General features: G+C 40.1%; 1 protein-coding gene across 2 annotated transcripts in view; it reads left to right on the top strand.

Moving 5' to 3' along the window:
- The first annotated feature begins 478 nt into the window (after positions 1-478).
- LOC139313735 (mitotic-spindle organizing protein 2A-like) overlaps positions 479-24,098 on the top strand; it is a 43,569-nt gene continuing 19,949 nt past the window's right edge. For both annotated transcript variants that reach the window (XM_070939177.1, XM_070939176.1), the window contains exon 1: positions 479-652. In XM_070939177.1, the coding sequence (XP_070795278.1) occupies positions 516-652 (137 nt within the window). In that variant the 5' untranslated portion in view covers positions 479-515. The remainder of the gene's footprint in view (positions 653-24,098) is intronic.

Here is a 24,098-nt window from a genome sequence, read left to right as displayed (position 1 = left end):
TCTCATTACCTTTATTTTAACTTTATTCTTTATTTTACTTATTTATTTTAAATACGTATGCCCTGGCGTCAACCTCGACTTTTCTCAACTACACCGTGCTTTATAATGTATAGAAGTGTTTTTCGACTTCCCCGGAAAATCGGCTACAAACTGCAAAACAATTTCAAGGGTTTCATTAAGAGCCTAAGTGAACGAAGCTCTTCAGACCCAGCGGTAGGAGGAGAGAATACAAAACGAGAGGAGAGGGCATGGTCTGAAAATGGAACACTCTATGTTGTTATTTTCCTCCCCATCTGCTACCATCGATCATATCCTGCTTATGAGTGAAAAACAGACGCCGAAGGAGAAAAGTCCAACTTCAGAGTACCAAATGACAACTCTACCGTTTAGATCTACCGGCTTTCAGAGAAACTACGCGTCCCTACGTTCCTCATTAAATAAAAGCCATCCCAAGATGCCTTGCGTGCGGAAGTGAACGTGAGGTCGGAGCGCGCTTCTGGGATATCGGGTCGGTGATGGACACGGCAGGGTTACTGAAGGGGGCCACAGCCATGGGATCGCGAGCTCGGCGGAAACTTCTTACGGCGGAAGAAGCGGAACTATTTGAACTTGCGCAGGCTGCGGGGAGCGGCGTTGATCCGGAAGTGTTTAAGTGAGTGGTCGGAGGCTGAGGACTTGGAAGCTTGTGGACATTACTTTATTAGGAATTATAGGAGCATTATTTCACCCGCTTTTCTTCCCCTCCAGAAGGAGGTAGATGGAAGATAGCAACGGGAGATCTTTTCGCCCAATTAAATTGTAGTTGCTAAAGTATTTAATTTGTGGTGTTCTCGATAGATAACATTGAATCCTCAAGAGGTGTGACAACCGTTCAGTCTGAACATTTAAGTTTTGCCTGCAATTATAACCCTAGCCTGTATAATAAAATGCCTTGGAGTTCCTATTTCTTAGACTACAATTTAATATATAGTTTGGAGATAATAAAAACTGATAAGAATTGTATAGGGCCCAGCTAGTAATATTATGGTGTTATCAGTGAACTGAAGGTGAGGATCAGTTAGGTTAACAGAATAACAGAGTTAGAAGAGACCTTGGAGGTCTTCTAGTCCAACCTGCTCAAATAGGGGACCCTATAGTATAGGGCAGTGATGGCGAACCTTTTCGGCATCGAGTGCCAAAAAGGTTGTGCAGAAACATTGTGCGCGTATATGCACGCTCATCAAGGCCGTGTTCCTGAAAAGCCAAACTTCCTTGTTCTGGTGTGCAATGGCACCTGACAATCAGCTGGCCGGTGCACATGTGCACACCGCTTTTCGCCACTGCCACACACATGGACAGCTGATCATCGTGTGCACATGCACGCCAAAAACCCGGAAGGCAAACCAGCAAGGCTGTGTGTGCTGGGCGACATGGCTTCGTGTGCCACTTTGGGCACATGTGCCATAGGGTCACCATCACGGGTATAGGGTCTGTACCATTGCAAACAAATGGTTGTCCTGTCTCTGATGGAGCACCTACAACTTCTGAAGTCAAGCCATTCCATTTGTTGATTGCTCTCACTGTTAGGAAATTTCTCCTTTGTTCTAGGTTGCTTTTCTCCTTGGTTAGTTTCTGATAAGTGTGCACCAATATGATGAATCTTCAAAGACAGTCAAATCTACTGTGCAGTGGAAACTTACTGAGTAGAAAATCAAACCTGCCAAAGAATCTACAATGTATATGAGCAAGAAATGGTAGTATAAAAGGCAGGATATAAGATAGGCAAAAATTAGCTGGGTCTTTAGAATGGAAAAAGGAAGAATACAAGTTGTAAAAATAGCTGCAATAGAAAATGGCTAGCCAGAGAAAATTAACTGAATGGGATAACAGGAAAGATAACTGAATTGGAAAACAGGAAAGGCAAAGCTAAAACTGAAAAACAGGAAAATCTATTGTTCTAAAATCCATTAAAAAAAGGCCCCGAACTCAAAACAGGCAACTGAGCATGTCTAATTAGCTGATGAATATTATTTGATACACAATGCATAAATTATCTTCTAATTTTAATGGGCATGTGATGTATGATTTAGAATGTAGCAGGAAATATATAGGAGGTGATCGGGAAAAGTATAACCTTATAGTACCTCAGCCAATGGGGAGCGAGGAGGGATGTGGTGACCGGGACAGGGTTGTATAAAGAAGGAAGTATTTTGTGTTGAAACTTTGGGGAGAACCAGGCTTTGATAAGCTTCTCTCCCTATTTCATGCAATAAATGAAACAAAAGCCAACTGTGTCTTGGCTCTGGTTATTGGTCAGGCAACTTTGCCTCTGATTACAAAGGAGAGTAGCCAGAAGTACATAACAGCTTCTATTCAGTACTTCTTGTCTTGCTTTCACGTGCTTTGGAAAATAGGTTGAGTCTCTCTTCTTTGTGGCAGTCCCTCAAATATTGGAACACTGCTATCATGTCACCCCTTAGTTCTTCTTTTCAATGGACTGGATTGGACTAGACTGGATTTGACTTGACTTCTTTATTGGCCAAGTGTGATTGAACACAAGGAATTTGTCTTTGGTGCATAAGCTCTCAGTGTACATGAAAAATACCTTCATCAAGAATCATAAGATACAAGACTTAGTGATAGTCATAGGATACTAAATAAGCAATCAAATCATACTAGGAAACTAAATAAAACAATATAAATCGTAAAGATACAAGCAACAAGGTTATAGTCATAAGTAGGAGGAGATAGGTAATGGGAAGGATGAGAAAAATAATAGTAATACAGTCTTAGTAAATAGTTTGACAGTATTGTGGGAATTAGTTGTTTAATTAGTTGAATGGCATGCAGGGAAAAACTGCCCTTGTGTCTAGTTGTTCAATGCTCTATAATGTTATTTTGAGGATAGAAGTTGAAACAATTTATTTCCAAGATGTGTAGATATTTTCACAGCTCACTTTTTGACTTGTGCAGTATATAGATCCTCAATGAAAGGCAGGTTGGTAGCAATTCTTTTTTCTGCAGTTCTAATTATCCGTTGAAGTCAGTTACAGAGGTGCAGATGACAGGCTCAATAATTCCTCTGTAGAACTCAATCAGCAGCTCTTTAGACAACCTGAACTTTCTGAGTTGGCACAGAAAGAACATTATTTGTTGTGCTTTTTTGATGAAGTTTTTGATGTTAGGTGTCCATTTTAAGTCTTGAGATATGATAGAACCTAGAAACTTGAAGGTCTCTACCATTGATACTGTGTTGTCTAGTATTGTAAGAGGTGGTAGTATAGGAGGGTTTCTCCTAAAATCTACCACCATTTCTATGGTTTTGAGTGTCTTTAGTTCAAGATTGTTCTGGTCGCACCACAAGGCTAGTTGTTCAACCTCCCGTCTGTATGCAGATTCATCATTGTCTCAAATGAGACCAATCAATGTTCTATCATCTGCAAACTTCATTACTTTAACAGTCTTTTAATACTTTTAACAATCTTTTGAGATGCAGTCATTGGTGTATAGAGAGAAGAGGAGTGGAGAGAGCACACAGCCCTGGGGGGGGGGGGGAGGGGGGCTCTGTGCTGATTGTACAGGTATCTGATGTGATTTTGCCTAGCTTCCCTAGACTAGACTAGATATACCAAATTCCTGCAACTGTTCTTCATATGTTTTAGCCTCCATTCCCCGAATCATCTTTGTTGCTCTTTTCTGCACTCTTTCCAGAGTCTCAACATCTTTTTTATATTGTGGGTTGGTTTCTCTCGCCTAAGTGTAAAATCTTATTTTTTTTCATCACTGAATTTCATTTTGTTTGATTGGACCCAGTGTTCTAGTCTGTCAAGATCCTTCTGGATATTCACCCTATCTTCTGCTTGGTGTTCTCCACAAATTTGATGAGTTCCCCTTCTATCTCCTCATCTACATTGTTTATAAAGATATTACAGAGTACTGGGCCTAAGACAGGTACCTTGAGGTACCCCACTGCATAATTACTTCCATGTAGGTATAGTTCCATTGAGGACTACATGTTGAGTGCAGTCAACTAATTGCAAATCCATCTGGTGGTGATGATGTCTAACCCATATTTTTCTATCTTATGAAGTAGTAGGTTGTTGTCTATTCTCTTTATTTTCCAATCTTTTTATAAAGAATCTGCCTGAAAATGTATATATAAATTGTAGAATGAAAAAATAATGGATACAATATATCACTTTGACACAAATACTGTGTTTCCTCAAAAATATGACCTCTCCTGAAAATAAGCTCCAGCCTGTTTTTTACGCGTACGCCTAAGATAAGCCATACCCAAAAAATAAACCCTAGTATAGAATGGGCATGGCCAGCATAGGCGGCAAGTGTGTGGGGGCCGATGGCATCTGGCAGCTGCCCGCATAGCACAGGTGAGTTTTATCTGTGCAAGCAGCAGGTGGAAACAGAGAACGGGGAGAGGCAGGAGATCCGGATGTGCTGCACAGGCTGCGGGAAAGCCAAGCGGAGGTGGGCTGGAGCAATAGGCAGCTGTGGGAGGCTCATATTTGCACAGCGATATCGGCAGCAGACAGAGCAGGGTGGAGGCATGCAATCTGGACATGCCGCCAGGGCTGCAGGAAAGCCAAACTATGGTGGGCTGGAGTGGCGGCCAGTTGTGGGACGCTCATTGCATCTCTCGGCTTGCCTGCAGCCCGCATGGCATGTTGGGATTGCCTGCCTTCCACTCCGTGCCTTCTGCTGTGCGCAGCCCTAGAGTGCACCAACCAAGGGATTGGCAGACTGCAGCTGCTGCCAGATACTGTTGTTCCCCGTATGGTTGCCGGCTCATGTGTGTGCTGGGGGGGCGGCGCCCAGCCGGGCTGATCACCCTGAAATCATGTTTCCCCAAAAATAAGCCCAATTGCTTATTTTGGGGCCCAAAAGAACACGGTTGTCAGCCCTGGAGTCATCTTTACTTGGAGATTTCAGGACTGCCACAGTGGTGGATGGGCAAACTGTGGGAAAGGGAAGGAGGGATGGAGACAGTGTGGGGTATATAGCCATAACAACATATTTTCCCTTGGGAGTCAAGGACGTTCAGCCTGCACCTGGAGAGGCGTGACTGGGAGTCAATTACAATTGGGACAGCGACCTGATTGGACCATGTAATGCCCATGTGGATGCAGGGGAAGGAACTTTGACTTTACTTTGGGTGGAGAAAACCTGGGGGCTTCAGATTCGGGTTTTTCCAGATATGCCAATATGACATTTCTAATAAATTCAAGCTTTGAGGAAAATGCCAGCCTTGGAGTTTTGATTTTGTTGGGGGTGTTACTTGGAACCCTGCTATTAACCCGAATCTCTTTTTAAAACCTACCAAACAGCTCCCACAGGTTTGATGTCCAGAGTCCTGAGCCCTGAGTGCCTTTGCGGTCTACCAGGTAGCGCAAAGACTCAGGGAAGATGGAAGAGAAAACAACGACCACGGAGGGAGCAAATGGGACTAGCTTGGAGATCGTCTGTGGGACCATCTGCTACCCATCGGCAGCTGTGGTAGCTGAAGCGGAGGCTGTAGAGGCCGAGCATTGGCAGGGCGCTTGGCCCAAAGAGCTGGCACCCTGGCAGATCACACAGATGGATCCTTCCAAGTGGGGTGAAGCTACAGGACTCCCACCACCGCAGGAGTCGGTTGGCGTGCCGGCCTCCCAAGAGCCCCAGATCGAATCGGGACAAGCCGAGCACATCTCAGTCTTTGAGTGGAGAGCAACAAGACCCCATGAGCTTAGTGAGTCCAGAGAGTGGGGTCAGCAGCCACCATCTTGAAGCCAGTCACTAGTTGGGCTCCAGGAGAGGTTTGGTCAGCTCAGTGTGGGCAGCATCGCCCAACTCCCTCCAAGCAGCCAGCCTGGTTGGGGACTGACTCAGCCCACGTTCACCTTCCCAGGACAAGGTGGCATGACTATCCAGACTGGATCATCTGCCTCGTTCCACTCAGCGCAAAGCGGACCATGTCAGAATCTTCCCCGCTGGATCTGCTCTACTGGGATGACACCTCCAACGGAACTGTAACAGTAACAGGCCCCTGGGTCAATCAAGCCCAGGATTGTGGAGGGAAACACCACTCCCGAGACTAGCTACTCCTCCAGCCACCCGCCCGACTGCCACCAGACCAAATCCCCCTGGGTGGGGCTTCTACCCTGGCCAGGGATGGGTGCAGTACCAGTGGATGCCAGCCCCGGTCTTGCTGCTTGCCCCGGCTCTGCAGCCGCTCCTCCCCCATGGTTCAGAGCGACTTTCGATGGGACCCCAGGAAACCTGGCTTATTTCTTGAACTGGATTTGGTCCTATCTTGACTGCTATGGGAATTAATACCAAACAGATCAGGACATAGTGTCAGCAATTGCTGACAATATGATGGAAGGAGAAGCAGCGGAATGGATAGCCCAATTGCACGACGAAGGAGCCCCGGAACTACAGGATGCAGATGAATTTGTGCAACTACTTCAGGTCCGATTTGAAGATACGGCCCACATGGAAGGAGCAGAGGCAGAAATCTAGAGCCTGAAGCAAAGGGGCAGACCCCCAAAGGAATTTGGGAATTCCGAAGATTGGGCGGAAAGTTGAGAGACTGGCCAGAACGTCTCTTCATTCACCACTTCGCCTCTTTGTTCACCACTTTAAAGAGATTCTAGATCAGGACCTCAGGCAAACTTGTGCCTTCCGAGGGGTTCCTGACTGGTATACAAGACTGGTATTGGATGGCAGTGGCCATGGACCTGGAGATCTATCCTAACTGGAAGCCCACCCCAGAAAAACCTACTAAGAGAGCCCCTGGGCCGCCAAGCCCCTGCAAAACTGGCTGACGAGCCAAAGCCGGCACCCACAGTCATAATCAAGTGCTTCAGCTGTAGCCAGCAAGGCCACTGAGCTTCTAAGTGCTTTGCACCAGCTCCCGTCCGTCAACTCCATATGCCAGCGGCCCCAGGATGAAGAAAACCGTGTGGAGACCGCCAGACAAAGGGAAGCTTGCCCAGCAAGCTGTTGAGGTTCCTTCCCAACCACTAAGCTGGGGAGAAACTCCAGCTCTGGAACCCTTTCCAGGCATCGGCAGTGAGAGCAGTGATGCCAGTGAAGAGAATCCGATGGTAAGTGAAGCCATCTTCCCCTTCTCCATTAAGTCCCGAATAGTGGTGCACAGGACTGGGGCTCAAGGGGACCTAGATGCATCATAGACACCGGCTGCACCCGGTGCCTAATCAGCCTCCCAGCCATCCCCCTCAAGCCGAAGCTCAGCAAGTTCTGCCCCCTAGCAAGCCTGGCAGGGGAGAGGGCACCGCCACCACCATGGACGGCTCGTTGGGATGCTCCCAGGTGCCCAGAGATTATAGAGATCTGGCAGATGCTTTCAGTGAGCACAAATGTAACTTTCACCCCTCATACACCCCCACCGACTGGGCAATAGAATTCGTGCTGGGAGTCAAGCTGCCAAAGCTCAAGATGTATTCCATGACCCCTAAAGAGATGGACAAATTGAGGAAGTACATCAATGCCAATTTGGCAAGAGGCTTCATCCAGCCCACCAAATCCAAAGTAGTGACCCCGGTGCTATTCAATGAAAAGAAAGATGGGGGGGATGAGGCTTTGCATGGATTTCTGTGGAATTAATGCTGTGTGTATTGAGAACACCTACCCCTACCCCTAATGAAAGACATGCTAAACCACCTTGCCAAGGGTAAAGTATTCACCAAACTAGACCTAAGAGAAGCATATTACTGGGTATGGATCAAAGAGGGAGATGAATGGAAGACCGCATTTAACTGCCTGTTAAGCAGCTTCCAGTTTAAAGTCATGCCGTTCGGGCTGCAGGGAGCCCCTGCTATGTTCATGCAGCTAATCAATGAAGTGCTACATGAGCACCTGTACAAGGGTGTCCTAGTTTACCTGGATGATATTCTTATATTTAGCAAGGCACTAGAAGAACACATTAAACTAGTGCAGCAGATCCTGAAAAAACTCCTAGCTGGGAAGCTCTATGTGAAGCTGTCCAAATGTGAATTCAATAAGACTTCCCTAGACTACCTGGACTATGGAGTGTCAAATGAGGGAATTGAGATGGATCCGGGGAAAGTGAAAGCAGTGCTGGACTGGCAAGCTCCATGCACCCGCAAGCAACTCCAAAGCTTCCTGGGATTTGCAAACTTCTATAGAGAGCTCATCCCGGCATTTGCGGAAGTAGCCCTGCCCCTGACAGAACTGCTGAAAACAGGGCCCCCTGTTATGACCACTGGCCTGGTCCCTGGACTGCCAAAGTGCATTTGAGAAATTAAACTTTTTGCCAAAGAACCCTTTCTTCAGCACCCCAACCCTGAACAGCAGTTTGTCATCCAAACCGACACTGTAGCAGTGGTTGTAGCAGTGATGTTTTTACAGAAAAAAACCCAGGGTCAGCGCCAACCTGCCCCCTATGTGTCCAAAAAACTCACCAACATGGAAAGATGGCAATATGGGAAAAGGAAGCCTATGCAGTCCACTGGGGTCTCCTTTCTTAGAAGGGAGTAAAGTGTCTTTCTAGGTCTGTGCTGATCACAAAAACCTCGAAGGCCTTAAGACCCCCCGAAAGCTCTCCCCCAAGCAGGTCCGCTAGGCGCAATACTTCAAATGGTTCAATTTTGAACTCAAATACATCCCAGGGGGAAAGAACTTGCTAGTGGATGCCTTGTCAAGAAAGCCACAATTTAAGTCAGAGGGAGGAGGTCATCCAAGCAATCATTCCCCCTTCCCAACAGGCAGCTCAAGTCACCACAAAAGGCCTAGCCAAACGTCAGATCGACCCTAAGGGGGGGGGGAATCAAATGACAGTTGCACTGAAGTCTGCATTCCCGGCTGACTAGTGGTTTGAAGAAAATCGAGAAACCCTGACCCTAGGAGAGGGGCTAGCTTGGAAAAGATCCAAGCTGTATATCCCTGCCAGTTTGAGGCTTCCAATCCTACAGCACAGCCACGACTCCCGATTAGCTGGCCATTTCAGATTCCTAAAAACTCTCCACCTAGCCAGGAGGCAATTCTGGTGGCCCTAGGTGAAAGCAAACATGGAGGATTATGTCAGGAGCTGTGCTACATGTGCAACTATGAAACTGAGGCCAGGGAAACCCCCAGGTCTTCTCCAGCAAGTGGCTGACCATTGCCAGCCCTGGGAGAAGATTGCTATGGACTTTATAGTTGAACTCCCAGAAAGTGGAAGAAATACTGTCATTTGGACAGTGATTGACTTATTTTCAAAACAAGCCCACTTCACCACCTGCCCAGGATTTTCCTCTGCCAGAAAGTTGGCCAAGATGTTCATCAAGTAGATCTATCAGCTACATGGAGTGCCCCGCAGGGTCATCTCTGACAGGGGGGGTCCAGTTCACTGCTAAATTTTGGAGGGAGTTTTTAAGGTCCATCAGATTGACCCAAGGACTTAGCTCGGCTTTTCATCCGAGTACTAACAGGGCCATGGAACAGACAAATACCATTGTGGAGGACTACCTGCGATACTATGTGGACTGTCATCAAGAAAGCTGGGCCAATTTGCTGCCTTTTGCAGAGGTGGCTTACAACAACGCAGTACACAGTAGTACTTTCAGATCACTAGTGGCATGGACCATGACCCTGGCCGAATGGATACACTTGCTGAAGCAGGGTTGGGAGAACACAAAGAAATCACTAGCGGAGGCAGCAAAGGCATACAAGAAACAGGCGGACAAACGGCGATCTCTCCAGTCCCCCTTCCAGGTGGGAGATTGTGACATCTTGGACATCATTATTGCATACTCTTATGAAAGTTTGCTGTACTGCACTCCTTTACAGCTTTAACATACAATATACAATATTTTAAGGGCTCCTCATATGAAATAACAATCTTGCCCAACACCATGCCTTGTATGAAAAGCTTCCTCCAATTGGCATCTACAATGCTCTTGTTACTTTATGTGTTGCGTTTTTTTCTTCTTTTTCATTCATCATACTATCATCTGATAAGATTTCTTTCTTTAATTTCTTATTTAGTGGGTTAGTTGTTCAATCTATCAATTTCTAGGTGGCAGCAAAGGGTTATCATTTTGTACATATGCAGAACAGGCACTGAGCCCATGGATTGCATTAAAGGGAGCAGACCCACAACAAATTGCCAAAACAATTGACGCTGAACTTTGTTATTTTCATTACTGTTAATAATTTGTATTTATTTTTATACAGTTGCCCATCAAATTACTATTTTATCCTGCCCTTTATATATTTTGGTCAACTAAGGCAGCAAACATATATAATACTCCTGCCTTCTATTTTCCCTATAACAACAACTCTGTAGGAAAGATTTTAGACTGAAAGCAATCCAGCCCAAATCATCCAGCTGGATTTCAAACCTAAGGGAGGGCTAGAATTCCCAGTCTCCTAGTTTCTTGGCCAGCATCTTAACAAGGACACAAAAGTGGCATCAAACATATCCATGCCCACAACATACCTCAGCCCCTGATCCTGTCACTTCAAGCTTCCTCCTCCATGTACTATGTCTGCAAGGAAGCTCTTGAGAGGAATAAGAGTAAAGCACCATTTCCGAAAAAGAGCATTTAAAATCATACTTGGATTGATAACAAAAAGCAAATACTGGCAAGATGACATATACTCTGGAAATGTTAGTGTGGGTAAGGAGACTATGTGGATGTGGTCTAAAAAATACAAACCTTCATAGTCTCTATATCTATTCCTTGGCAAATTACTGTGTTTCCCCCCAAAATAAGACCCTGTCTTATATTTTTTTGCCACCAAAGAAGGCACCAGGTCTTATTTTCGGGGGGTATGTCATCCACTGACTCACCTCATTTCCACGCATCACCCCCGGCCTCTTTTTCGCTATCAGAGGCGTTCAGGAATTTCTTTGATCCAGAGCTCTGTTATCGACTACAGAGGCCTTCAGGAAAGCCTTGCCAGCTACAGAAGAAATGGGCTGAGGTGTGTGAGGCCTGGCTGCAACTGTCCAAAGGTAAGTAGTGGGGCAGTTCCACCCCTCATCCCCACCCTAGCTTAATTTTTACCTGTGCACCCTGGAATGGGAAAGGGCTTAATTAGGGCTTATTTTGGGAGTAGAGCTTATATTGGGCACAAAATCAAGCTAAGCTTACTTTCTGAGTAGGTCATCAACACGGTACCACTGAGCAAGTTTTATAACAGTAGCAAAAATAATCAGTTCTGTGATGGTTAGGTTTTGTCAGGAACAGGTATGATTTATGTTTTAAGAACTGTTTCAGAATGAACTCTGGTATGCCTAAATCTAGATTTTTATGCCATAGAACCAACAGGAATAATCAGATTTGTTGGTCATTCCAGTCAGATAAAAGGTGTGGTTTTATAGCGATTTCAGATAAATCAGATCTAAATATTGAAATGATTTTTTAATGTAATTTTTTATTTTCTTATAATACAAACATTCCAACTTGCGTTAAACAGTGTGTCATCTGAGTATAAAATTCTTTGGGTTTTAACAATTAAACTTACCCTATATTCATTTCTTACATTCATTCTTATATTAATACTAAATAATAATAATAATACTGATAAAATAACATAAACCTAACATTTCTCTTCTTTACTTATCTATTTTTACAATACATTGCTTTCATATTTATTCTCTAACCATTGATAAAATAACTCCCATATATTATAATAATCTGATTCTTCTTTTTCTTGAATTGCAAGTGTTAATCTATTCATTTCTGCACATTCTAATATTTTCTTAAATCACTTTTTCATCCATAGGGATCTCTTCGCTTTTCCAATTTTGTGCAGATACAATTCTAGCTGTGGTTATTACATGAATAATCAAATATACAGTTTCTTTACTATAAATTCCCGGTAAAATCTTCAACAGGAACAATTCCGGTTTAAATCAATATGTTGTTGGGTCATCTTCTCCAGCCACATATGAATTTTTGCCCAGTATCTTTTTGCTTCCCCACATGTCCACCACATATGATAATATGACCCCGGTGTCTGTTGGCATTTCCAACATTTAGTTGCTTTATCTTTAAACATTTTTGCCGGTCTTTCTGGTGCTAAGTGCCATCTGTAAAACATCTTATATAGGTTTTCTTTGTATGCAGTTGACAATGTTAATTTGTAATTCCTATCCCATAGTTGCTGCCATTTATCTAGCTCTATCGTATGACCAAAGTTTTTCGCCCATGCTATCATTGTTTCTTTGACTTGTTGTTCTTCTAATTTAACGCTCAATAAGTAACTGTACAATTTTAAAAAATCATTCTCTCTTCTATTCCTGTCAATATCTTATCTAATTCTGTCACTTCCATATAAAAACAAGAAGTTTAGCATCCTTTTCATATCTAGATTGTATTTGCAACTGTGTGTACCAATCCATATCAATCCCCTGCTTTTCCAATTCGCGTTTCATTTTAAGTTCCTCCTTATCTGACAAAATATCTTTGTATCTAACAATATTTCCCATATTAATAATATTTGGATGTGTAAGTGCTTCCATTGTCGAAAGTCAGACTGGTATCTTCAAGTAGTGTTGATCTTTAATTTTTTCCCATACTAATAACAAAGCATTTCTTATATAGTGTCTTTAGAAGTAACCATGTATCTTATTTTTCCCATACCATACAAAAACATGCCAATCTAATTGCAGGTCATGTCCCTCCAATGTCAATAATCTTGTATTTCTCGGACTTCCGGTTTGGTCTTCATCGTCGCCAGACGGTCTTTTTTTAGACCGCCAGCCCCGTCGTCTGTAAAGAGCCGCTTCGAGAAAGAAGAAGCGGCTTGGAAAACTCCAAATCTGAAAGGAATTGCGAGGAGAGCCAGTGAGATTAAGTTGAGCCCCTGAGAAGCCCCCAGATTGCTTTTTTTGCTTCTGGGGGAGGATACAGGCGAGGCTCCCTCTCCAGCTCGCCGAAGCTCCGGACTTCAGGGACGATTCTACTTAGTAGAACAAGACGGCATGACCATCCTTACAAGCGAAAATAAAGAGAATCTCCTAATCGAGCAGGGTGAAATTGGGACTTGAACCTCAAAATCGCAAGTATTTCTGCTGCGCTGAGCTAGCCCTGCGACTAAACTTAAGTGGGAGATTGAAAGCTCTTTGAAAATGGCGCCCGGCTTCAGCGCTAGGGAAAGCTGAAGGAGAAAGTGGATTTGCATAGTTATTTTAACATGCTACAAAGTATCATTGCTTGTAATAAGTGAAGAGAAAAGGGAAATTCTTTTAAAGTAAGCCTGATTCTGACTTAATTTTATCTCTAATCTGACTAAACCTGGGAGAATTTTTTAGAGGATTCTGTGGAGGAAGAAAGGGAAAAAAGACCTCCTTTCTTGAAAAAGTTAGACTATGTGGCAGAATGGCTTCTAAGCAGCCTAAGCAAGATACGAAGGCGGCGGGGGGGGGATCCCCCACGCATAAGCCACAAAAACAGCCTTCTAGCCAGCAGAGAGAAAGGAGATTGATCCTGAAAGCTTGAAAGAGTTTATTGCTCAGGCTTTGATGAGGCAAGAAGAAAATATAGATGAGAAGTTTAAAAAATCTCAACAGGAAATTAAGCAGGAGATCAAAGAAATCAAAGAGGTGGTTCAAGAAAAATATGACAAGGTGACTAAAAAGTTAATGACTGTGGTGACTGGTCTCTCAGCTGCAGTTGTGCAAACTGATAAAAAGGTGGAGGAATATAAATCTGAAGTGGATGCTAAAATGAAGGAGGCTGATCATAAAATCTTTAATGTTGATAATAAAATGCAAAGGATTGAAAATGAGGTGACAATGATGCAATTCAGATCTATGGAATTTGCTATAAGACTTAGAGGTATAAGAGAGAATACTAGAGAAGACCTGAGAAGGATCTGTGCTGATGCTTTAGCTGTGATGTTAAAAATCAGCCCTGTCTTTTTTTTATTGAAGAAGTTTTTCAAATACAGATTCCCCCCCCTTTCCCCCCCTCCTCCCTAACCCCCCCCTCCCCCTCCCTTCCCCCTGTGGCTTCTCCAGAATAAAACCCAAATTAATAACAGATTATATAATACTTTACCATCCTTTTTACTCCACCCCCCATATGCTGACCCTTTCTTTCTAACAATATTATTATATCCCCCTTATACTATACATTTCAAAGCAACATTCAGCTGTAAAATTATATAATAAATCCTAATTTGGCAATTTCAACTCATAATCTATCCATTTCCTCCTCCCCCATACATATATCTCTTAATTCAAATCTTTTACGTATATTAATATAACATAACGTCCCTTTTCCTAAACTAAACAATCAGTAAGCTAGCCTATCTCCACCCGCTTTCCTGCAGGTCTACCATACATAATATTTTCAATATCTTTGTTCTTCTGCCCACACCACTAAAAATTATTTTCATATATAGATAAAATCCTCAAATGACTTTAAGCTTGTAATCCATATGGTATCTTCTGTAATGCCTTTCAACTGGATTGTTAATTCCATCACCCATGTTAGGGTAACATCAAATTCTAGTTCCAACAGTATATTCAGAATCTTCAATTCCCATCTGCCCCCATCAATAATAAATGTTTTCGTATATAAAAAACCACCCGAGTGACTTTATATTTATATTCCATATAGTGTCTTCTGTAATGTCTTTCATCTAGATTATTAATTCCAACCACCGTATTAGGGTAACAACCAGATCTTCTGCATGCCCCAGTCCCATAGTTCTCTTGCCTTATAGCTCAGCATAAACGTAATCCATTTGTCAAAGAGTCCAAAATAGAAAGTTCCAATCCACTCAATTAAAGGCCATCTTCCACATCCCAAAAGCACAGCACTGCAGAGATCTGTCACTCTCCTCAAAATAGTAAAAACCAATACTTTGCCTCAGCTATATTTTCGTGTTTTTAATCGTCTCTTAAGTAACTGGCATTACACTGTTGTTTAATCTAAACATTTTTATTTTTGTAGGACCTGCTTCTTCTTTTTTTAACTTTTTGTGGCTTAGATCTCCATCCTGGTTGCCTTTCTAGGAGTTGTATATCAACTGATTGATTTCCATGCTGGTCTGTAACTTGATAAGTCATCACATTAGAATCCAAAGCCGCCTCTCTTGTATTTATAGGTAATCCATCTATAACCTCTGAAGGAGAATCCATAAGCGGCTCGTCCACGAAAGCCTCTGTAACTTGTTGTTTTTCCATTACCTCCACCTCCATCTGCTTAGCCTGGGTTTCAATCTCTTGTTGATTTTGCTTTTCTTTATTCCCCTCATGTATTATACATGGAGATGTTGAATCCATTTTAAGAACCTTATAATAAAATTCTTCCGCTTTTTCAACAGTATTTAGTTGATACCTTTCTCCTTGATATCTTAATATTATTCCAACTGGAGCATCCCACCTAAATGGGATGTTTTGTTTCTTTAGCTCAGTCACCAAAAAACCAAAATCCTTTCTATCTTTTAACATCTTGGGCGGCAGCTCTTTAAATATCCAAATCTTCCTTCCATACATTTCAAGAGTGGAGTTAAAAGACTTTTGTACAATATCATTTCTTATTCCTTTATCGGTAAAGTAAATCACCACATCTCTAGGCAACTGCCTTTGCTTTGCCACTCAAGAATTTGCTCTGTAGGCCTTATCAATCTTACAGGATACCTCTTCAGGACTAACCTTTAAAATCCCAGCCAGAACTTCAGCAGACATCTTTCTTAAATCTTCTCTTTTATCTTTCTGTATTCCCCTAATTCTGACCGCAAATTCCATAAATCTGAATTGCATCATTATAACTTCATTTTCAATCCTTTGTTTTATATTATCTGCGTTGTAAGTCTTGTAGTCAGCTTCCTTTATTTTTGACTCTACTTCTGAGCTATTTTCTTGAATCATTGTTAAATCATTTTCAATTCTTTGTATTTTACTATCCAAATTATGAATCTTATAATCAACTTCCTTCATATTAGACTCTATTTCTGAAATAAACTTTTCATCCATCTTTATCATTGCGTCTAAGAAACTTATCATATGTTGCTTGAATTTATCATACTTTTGTTGAACCAACTCTTTAATTTCCTGTCTAAATTTTTCAAGGTTCTGGTTCACAATCTCATCATGTCTTGCCATCTCCTCCAATACAAATTGCGTTAGATCTTTAAAGCCATTCCTCTGCATCTGCAAACTCAAAACTTGTTCATGTGGTTTATAAATGGGGGAGCCCCCCCCCCAGCTTGGTTGTCTGGCTTTGTGAGTTTTAACGCCATCCTGCCACACAAGCAGATTTTTTTCCCCTTTAAAGAAGAAAACTTCTCTCCAAACAATATCAATATCAAGTCTCTAAGAAGAAGCATGAAATAAGATTTTTTCTCTTCACTTCTAGCCAGCGCTGTTATCTCAGTTACTTTGTAACATATTAAACTAGTCAAACGGAAGGACTTTCGCTTTCAGCTCTTCTCAAGCCTCAGCCAGTCGCCATTTTAAACTTTCTTTTTTCCCCACTTCCACTCTTCTTTACTTTTAAAGTCAGTCTTAGGGTTGTTAGAAGTACTTGCAATTTAGGGTCCCAGATCCGGATTTCATCCTACTTATTCAGAAAGTCTGTTAGTTTTCTTTAGTTGGTCTGGTCCCGTCGCCTGGCTCTGCAAAGCGCAGAGTTCTCCCGAAGCCCGGAGCAGCGGTGAGGAAAATAGGGAGCCTCATCCTGCTTCCTCCCCAGAGGTAAAAAAGAACTCTGGGGACTTCGCAGAGGGCTCTACCTGCCCTCGCCGGCTCTGTCTCACATTTCCTTATGGAAACGGAGTTTTTCGAGCCGCCTTACAGCTGTAAAGGCAGCTCTTTACGGGCGACGGGGCTGGCGGTCTCAAAGGACCGTCTGGCGGCAACGGAAGCCAAACCGGAAGCCCCCAGCCCTGTCTTGTTGAATACAATACGGGACTCAAACTCATTATATGGCATAGCTATTAGGCATGAGGATTATAGGACCAGGGCATTTGCAGATGATCTGGTTGTTACCCTAACACAGCCGATGGAATCAATAATTCAGATGAAAGACATTATAAAAGAATATGGTATGATATCAGGATTTAGACTGAACCAGAAAAAGACTAAGATGATTGTTAAAAACATGACACAAGATCGTAAGCAGGAACTTGAAAGCAAGGCAGGCTTTGAAATTGTATCAAAAGTTAAATATTTAGGAGTTCAAGTTGCAGACTCAAATATAAAATTATATCAAAATAATTATGAGGTGTTGTGGCGAGAGATACAAAAGGAGATGGAGACTTGGAAAAAACTGCAGCTGTCGTTGCTTGGAAGAATAGCAGCAGTTAAGATTAACGTTTTACCTAGATTTCTCTTTTTGTTTCAAATGATTCCGGTGCTCAAAAGTGGTAAGCAATTGAGAGAATGGCAAAAAGGACTGAATAAGTTTGTCTGGAATGAGAAAAAGCCGAGAGTTAAACTGAAAATTATGCAAGATGTCCCAGAAAGGGGAGGCCTTAAACTCCCAAACCTACAATTGTATTATGAAGCAGCAGCTTTGACACAAGCAAGTGACTGGTTTGGAAGAATAAAGACTGGAATATTGAATATAGAAAGTCATGATCTTGAATTTGGTTGGCATGCATATCTATTCTATGAGAACAAAGTGGATAAAGTATTCAAAAGCCACATACTTAGGAACTCTTTGATGAGAGTTTGGAAGAAGCACCGATTCAAATGGGATTACAAAATACCGTTATGGCTTGATCTTGGTCATACCATGTGGAATACAAATATAATGTCACTGGGGGGGGGGGTTATATAAAGAAGTTCTTTTTATGGATGGGGGCAGATGGCAACTAAAGACATTAGAAACACTGTTGGAAGAAGGGATTAATTTAACTTGGCTACAGTATAATCAACTTCAACTGAGATGGAAAGAAGATCAAAAAACTGGTATAATGATGTATGAAGAAGAATTGGTTAGACATATAAAAGAGAAAGGTCCAATGCATATTAAGAGGGTTTATAATGTTTTGTTAGAAAGAGATTCGGAAACTGAACTGGTTAAAGATTGTATGATAAAGTGGGCACAAAATTTTGCAGAACCGTGATGTTGGAAACATGGGAAAAAATATGGGTCCAGAATGTTAAATTTACACAGTCGCAGAATTTGAGGGAAAATTTTTATAAAATGTTTTATAGGTGGCATTTAGATCCTAAGAAATTATCGTGTATGTATCCTAATGTTCAACCAAAATGCTGGAGATGTGATTGCTTAGATGCCACATATTATCATATGTGGTGGACTTGTAAGAAAGTGAAGGCTTTTTGGATAAAAATCTGGTGGGTTATGCAAAATGTTTTGAAGAAAAAACTTCAGTTTTCTCCACAACTGTTTTTATTGGGTATAGTTAAGGGTTTTACATTGGGTGAAACAAAGCTGATACTGTATATGGTGACAGCAGCGAGATTATTGATAGGTCAATATTGGAAAAATGATGCTTTGCCCACTATTGAAGAATGGACTTTGAAGATGGCCAGTTTTGCAGAGATGGCGAAGATTTCAGCATATTTAAAAGACCGAACTCAAGAGACTTATGTATGGGAGTGGAAAAAGTGGATAGACTATGTGCAGAATAAATATCAAACTAGGAAATATCAGATAGCTTTTAGCTGAATGAATGTATTATGTAGGGATAAATTAACTGAGTTTTAAGAAGGTATAAATGGTATATAGGGGGTGGAGGGGTTTAAGTTTCATAAAATGTATTTTTGATTAGGATTTTATTTTGTGGAAGTCCTGGGGGGAAAGGGGGAGGGTCAGGGAGGGTTTGGGGGGTTTGGGGGGGGAAATTGGGGAGAAAATGTATTTGTAAAACTTTTCAAATAATAATAAAAAAAAATAATCTTGTATTTCTCAATACAATCCATTCCTTCATCCAAATTAGCACTGCTGCCTGGTAATATAATTCCCAATTCGGTAGTCCAAACCCTCCCCTAACTCATACATCTTGTAACATTTTTAGATTAATTCTCACTTTTTTCCCCTGCCATATATATTTCATTATTAGCTTATTGAGCTCTTCAAAGTATTATTTCTCCAATTTTATCAGGATAGTTTGGAATAAAAACAATACTCTTGGTAATATGTTCATTTTAATCGTAGCTATTCTTCCTATTAACGATAATTGCAGGTTTATCCATCCATCCAAATCTACCTCAATTTGCTTTGTTAGCTTATAGTAGTTGTGTTCCTTAATCATTACGCATCTTGCTGTTAATTGTAAATATTTTACTTTCTTTGTAATCTGGATATCTAATCTCTTCATCAAGTCCCTTTTCTGTTTTTCTGTAATATTTTTCACTAAGATTTTCGTTTTGTCCTTATTAATTTTCAGTCCTGTCACCTCACCATATTCTTCTATTCTTTTTAATAACTTTGGTCCTGTTTCTTGCGGATCTTCTAAAATAAATACCAAGTCATCTGCGAATGCCTGCAATTTATATTCCTCCTTTTTTATTTCCATACCCTTTATCTCCTTATCCTGTCTTATATTTCTGTTTAGTACCTCCAGTGTCGATACAAATAACAATGGGGATAAAGGACATCCCTGTCTAGTACCCTTCATAATCTTAACCTTTCCAGTCATATCTCCATTTACTGTCACCCTTGCTGATTGCTTATGGTATATTGTCTTAATCATATTAATAAAGTTTTCTCCAAAATCTATAATTTTTAGTTGCATCAACATAAATTGCCAGTCCACATTGTCAAAGGCCTTCTGAGGATCTAGGTACATCAAGGCCATTTGTTTCCCTGGGTGTGCTTCATAATATTCCAAATATTCTCATATTTGTCTCTTAGGTAAGAATCCATTTTGATCTGTATGTATAAACTCATTTAAGAATCTCTTTAGTCTTTCTGCTATGATTGAAGAAAATATTTTATAATCCACATTAAACAGAGAGATCGGCCTGTAATGTTTATCTGTTGCAAGTCTGCATCTTTTTTCAGTATAAGAGTAATATACGCCTCCATCCACGAAGTTGGTATTTTCGCCTCTCTAAGTATATTTAATACTTCCAACATCATATTACTTATAATATTTTGAAGTGTTTTTATATAGTTCTGCTGGTAGCCCATCTGGACCCGGTGTTTTTTTTATTTTTTATTTATTTTATTTTATTTTTATATGCCGCTCTTCTCTGGAGACTCAGGGCGGCTTACAATGCATTAAGCAATAGCCTTCATACTTTTGTATATTTTATACAAAGTCATCTTATTGCCCCCACAAACCGGGTCCTCATTTTACCCACCTTAGAAAGGATGGAAGGCTGAGTCGACCTTGAGCCTGGTGAGAATTGAACTCGCAGTAATTGCAGGCAGCTGGATGTTAAATGCTGCCTTAGTAGGAGGCATTAGCCTCCTACGCCACTCAGGCTCCTGAGGTTTTGCCATTCTTTTGTCTTTTGATAGCTTCTGTGAGTTCCATCATTATTCTTTCCTCTAGTGCCTTTTTAAATATCTCTAGTATTGTTGGTAATTCAGCTTTTTCCAAATATTATTTTGTTTTTTCTTCTGAGATTACCTTTTGCTTATATAATTTTTTATAGTAATCATGGATCATTCCCTTTTTTTCTTCATTTCTATAATGTAAAGTCCCTTTCTCATCCATTAATTGGGAAATTAGCTTTTTCTCCTGCTCTTTTTTCAGTCTATATGCCAATCATCGTCCCGGTTTATTTGCATTTTCAAAAAAGTTTTGTTTGGCTCTCTTAATCCTTTGTGCTAAATCTTCTTTTTCTATTAAATTCAGTTTATGTTTTTTCAAATCCATTTGATTTTTGATGTTCTTTTTTCGTGGGTCTTTTTGTAGTTCCATCTCTAGCTTCTTATATTCCTCTTCTAATTTCTTTTAAGTTTGTCTTTTCTTTTTATTCCTCTTTCCCACATATGTTATTGTCAGTCGTCTGCTTTTGCTGTATCCCTTACATTTTGTAATGATGTTTCTTCTTTTCTATTCTCTTTGAAGAAGGCCAGCTCTCTTTCCATGAATTGTATAAAGTCTTCTTCTTTTAAAATTGTTTGATTCATTGTCCATCTTAACTTTTTTTTGTCCTCTCCATATAATTTTCATTAGATTATGATCCGCCCATGTGCTTGCTTCTATACTTACTTCTTGTATATTGGGTAGTAACTCAGTTGACATCCACATCATGTCTATTCTAGACTAAGACATATGTCTATTAGAGTAAAATGTATATTGATTTTTGTCCGGATGCATCCCTCACCAAACCTAATTCTTCTGCCATTTTAAAAAGGATTTTTGGAAATGTCTTCCTAGCTCTTTTATTTCTTTTTTCAGTTTTATAGTCCAATTCTGAATCCACAATTGCATTGAAGTCACCTACAATACATATATTTTCATATTCCAGTTCTATTATTTTTCTATATAGTGTACTATAGAAATCTTCTTGGTTCTCATTTGGTGCATATATTGCCACTAACAATATTTGCTTGTTATTCAACGTTATCTCCACCATCAAAATTCTTCCTTCCTCATCCAGAAATATTTGTTTAGCTTTAATCGTCTCTTTTATATATAGTGCTACACCTTTCTTACTTTGCTGTGCAAGCGAGGTGTATAATTTCCCCATTTTTGGGTATTTAAAATTTTCCCATGTTGTTTTCTAATGTGGACTTCTTGTAAGCAAATTATGTTCTGTTTTAGTCTCTCTAATTAGTTAAAGATTATTTTCCTTTTTACTGCCGAATTCAATCCATTTATGTTGATTGACATTAACTTTATTTCCATAGTTTTACTTGTATATAGGATTTGCTGCTCTAGTCATTCTTGTTTCTCTTGGTTCTTTCACTCTTGCTCCTTCTCTTATTGTTATCTCCTCCTTGTCTCTTGCATCTTTTTTTCTGTTGTTTGTCTCTCTCTTCCACAAATTCTTCCTGGTGTCTAGTCTCTCTCTCTTCTCTTAATCTCTCTTCTTCTTTTTTTTGAAAAAAGTTTTTTTTATTTTTTAAAACACAAACATAAAACACATTTTTCCAAAACGAAGCATTGATCCAGTCACAAGTTAGTACAAATCACTAACAATTCTTAACTTCCACTTAACACAACAATATTTTACTCAGTTATTTCTCTAAATTCTATCAATTTAACTATGCCATTATCCCAAAAACCTGTTACTTAATTCTTAGATCCTAACCAAATATCATTCCATTTTTCTCTTCATTTTTGCTTAGATGGATATATTTTAACAATATAAATCACTACAGTTATTGTAAACATTTAAAAAATATTTTAACTATTGCTCCCATAATAATCATCATCATTACTTTACTATTAATCCCAACACAATCATTTCATTTTTACTGTTCCCAACATAATCATTTTTATTTTTGGCTGTTAATTCCAACATAATCATTTTATTTTACTGTTGAACTCATCATTATTGTCTTTATTTCTGTTGTTAAATCCAATGTATACATTTCATTTTTACTGTTAATCTCAACATACTCCTCCCTATTTTTGCTGTCCTACCCAGCATAATAATTTTTATTTTTGGTTGTTAATCCCAGCATAGTCATTTTATTTTTACTATTAAACCTAACATCTTTATCTTTGTCTTTGTTGTTAAACCCAACATAATCATTTCATTTTTGCTGTTACTCCCAGCAAAATCCTCTTTTTTATGTTGTCCTACCCAACATAATCATTTTTGTTTTTTGGCTGTTAAAGACAGCATAATTATTTTTGTTTTTTGGCTGTTAAACACAGCATAGCATTTTTATTTTTTTGGCTGTTAAACACAGCATATTCTTTTTTGTTTTTTGGCTGTTAATCACAGCATAATCATAGTTAGCTTTACTATTAATCCCAGCATCCTCCTCTTTTTTGTTGTTTCCATCCATCTATACATTGCTTATTTCAGTTAATTATATTTATTATTATCCTTTTTTATGACAATTTAACATTGAGACATGGTTCTTGCTTAAAACATAACTTTGTATATATTTAAAAATCTCTTTTAACATGCTTAATTTCTCTTATATTCTAATTTCCATCAATATTTCAATTTTATATATCTATGTCATATTCTTCTCATATTCTTATACATTCATAATTATCTTATAAGAACCTCCTTTTTATTATTATGGCCACCTATGCATTATTTCATTTTTAATCATATTGTTTTAATTCTTCTTTTTTCTTTTTCCAGCCGTGTCTACCTCATTTCTTCACTTTCTCGCCTGCTAGCATATATTTCCTTCCATTTTCAAAGTCTTCAAATTTTGTCCTCCATATGTCATATTAAGTCTTTTTCTTATTTTTAATCCGGATAAAATGCATCAAGTTCCCTTCTCTTGAGCCTGCGCTAAGTCTTTCTTTTGTTCCTGCGCCAGTTTTTAAAATTGTTATTATTCCAATTATAGGAGTTCCATTGTAGTTTCCTTTTCTTTTCATCAAAGTCAAGCTGCCGGCAGATGAGAAAAACAAAAAAAAACCTCCTACACAAAATCCCACGTCTGTTATCTGTAAAGTTCAAAATTTTCCATAACAAAAACGAGTTACAATGTTCCTTTTTAGACCAGAAGGTGTCCTACAATCCACATTTTCCATTAGTCATGCAAATATCCATTTTGTTACAATTATATAACAGTCCAGTTTGATTACTCTTCTTCCTTTGATTTTAAAAGTATCAAATCATCTTCTTCTTTTTTTTAAAAAAAAAATCCAATTCCAGTTTTAAAATATCCAGTCTTTTCACCATGTCTTGATATTTAATTCCATTAGTTCTGTTCTAGAGTTAGTTGTTTGTCGGGTCTTTGTCTCTTTAAGATTACATTTTAAACTTTCCATAGCCCCTTTGTTGTTTAGCCGCTGTTTTAAGGCTAGGGGTCTTATAGTTAATAATATTGCTCTAAGCGTTGTTGCAAGCCTGGGTTGGTTGTCACTCACCCGGCGTCAAAATGCTCCATTTCAATCCACTCTCCTCCTGCACATCTCTTAGCCTGATTGTCCCAACTTCGAGGCAGCCGCCATGGCTGCCGCCCCCCGCCGCCGACTCACAGAGGGTTCCCTCTGACTTCCGAGAAACTTGCCTGTTCCTCTTGGTCGTCCGAGGCACCTCTCCTTTTCTCCCATCCCTGCAGGATGGTTCC

The sequence above is a fragment of the Pituophis catenifer genome, unplaced genomic scaffold, assembly GCF_029215685.1.
Source record: "Pituophis catenifer annectens isolate HBS135680 unplaced genomic scaffold, rPitCat1.0.hap2 SCAF_3, whole genome shotgun sequence".
In the NCBI taxonomy this organism is placed as follows: domain Eukaryota; kingdom Metazoa; phylum Chordata; class Lepidosauria; order Squamata; family Colubridae; genus Pituophis; species Pituophis catenifer.
This window is presented reverse-complemented; position numbering and strand designations above follow the sequence as displayed.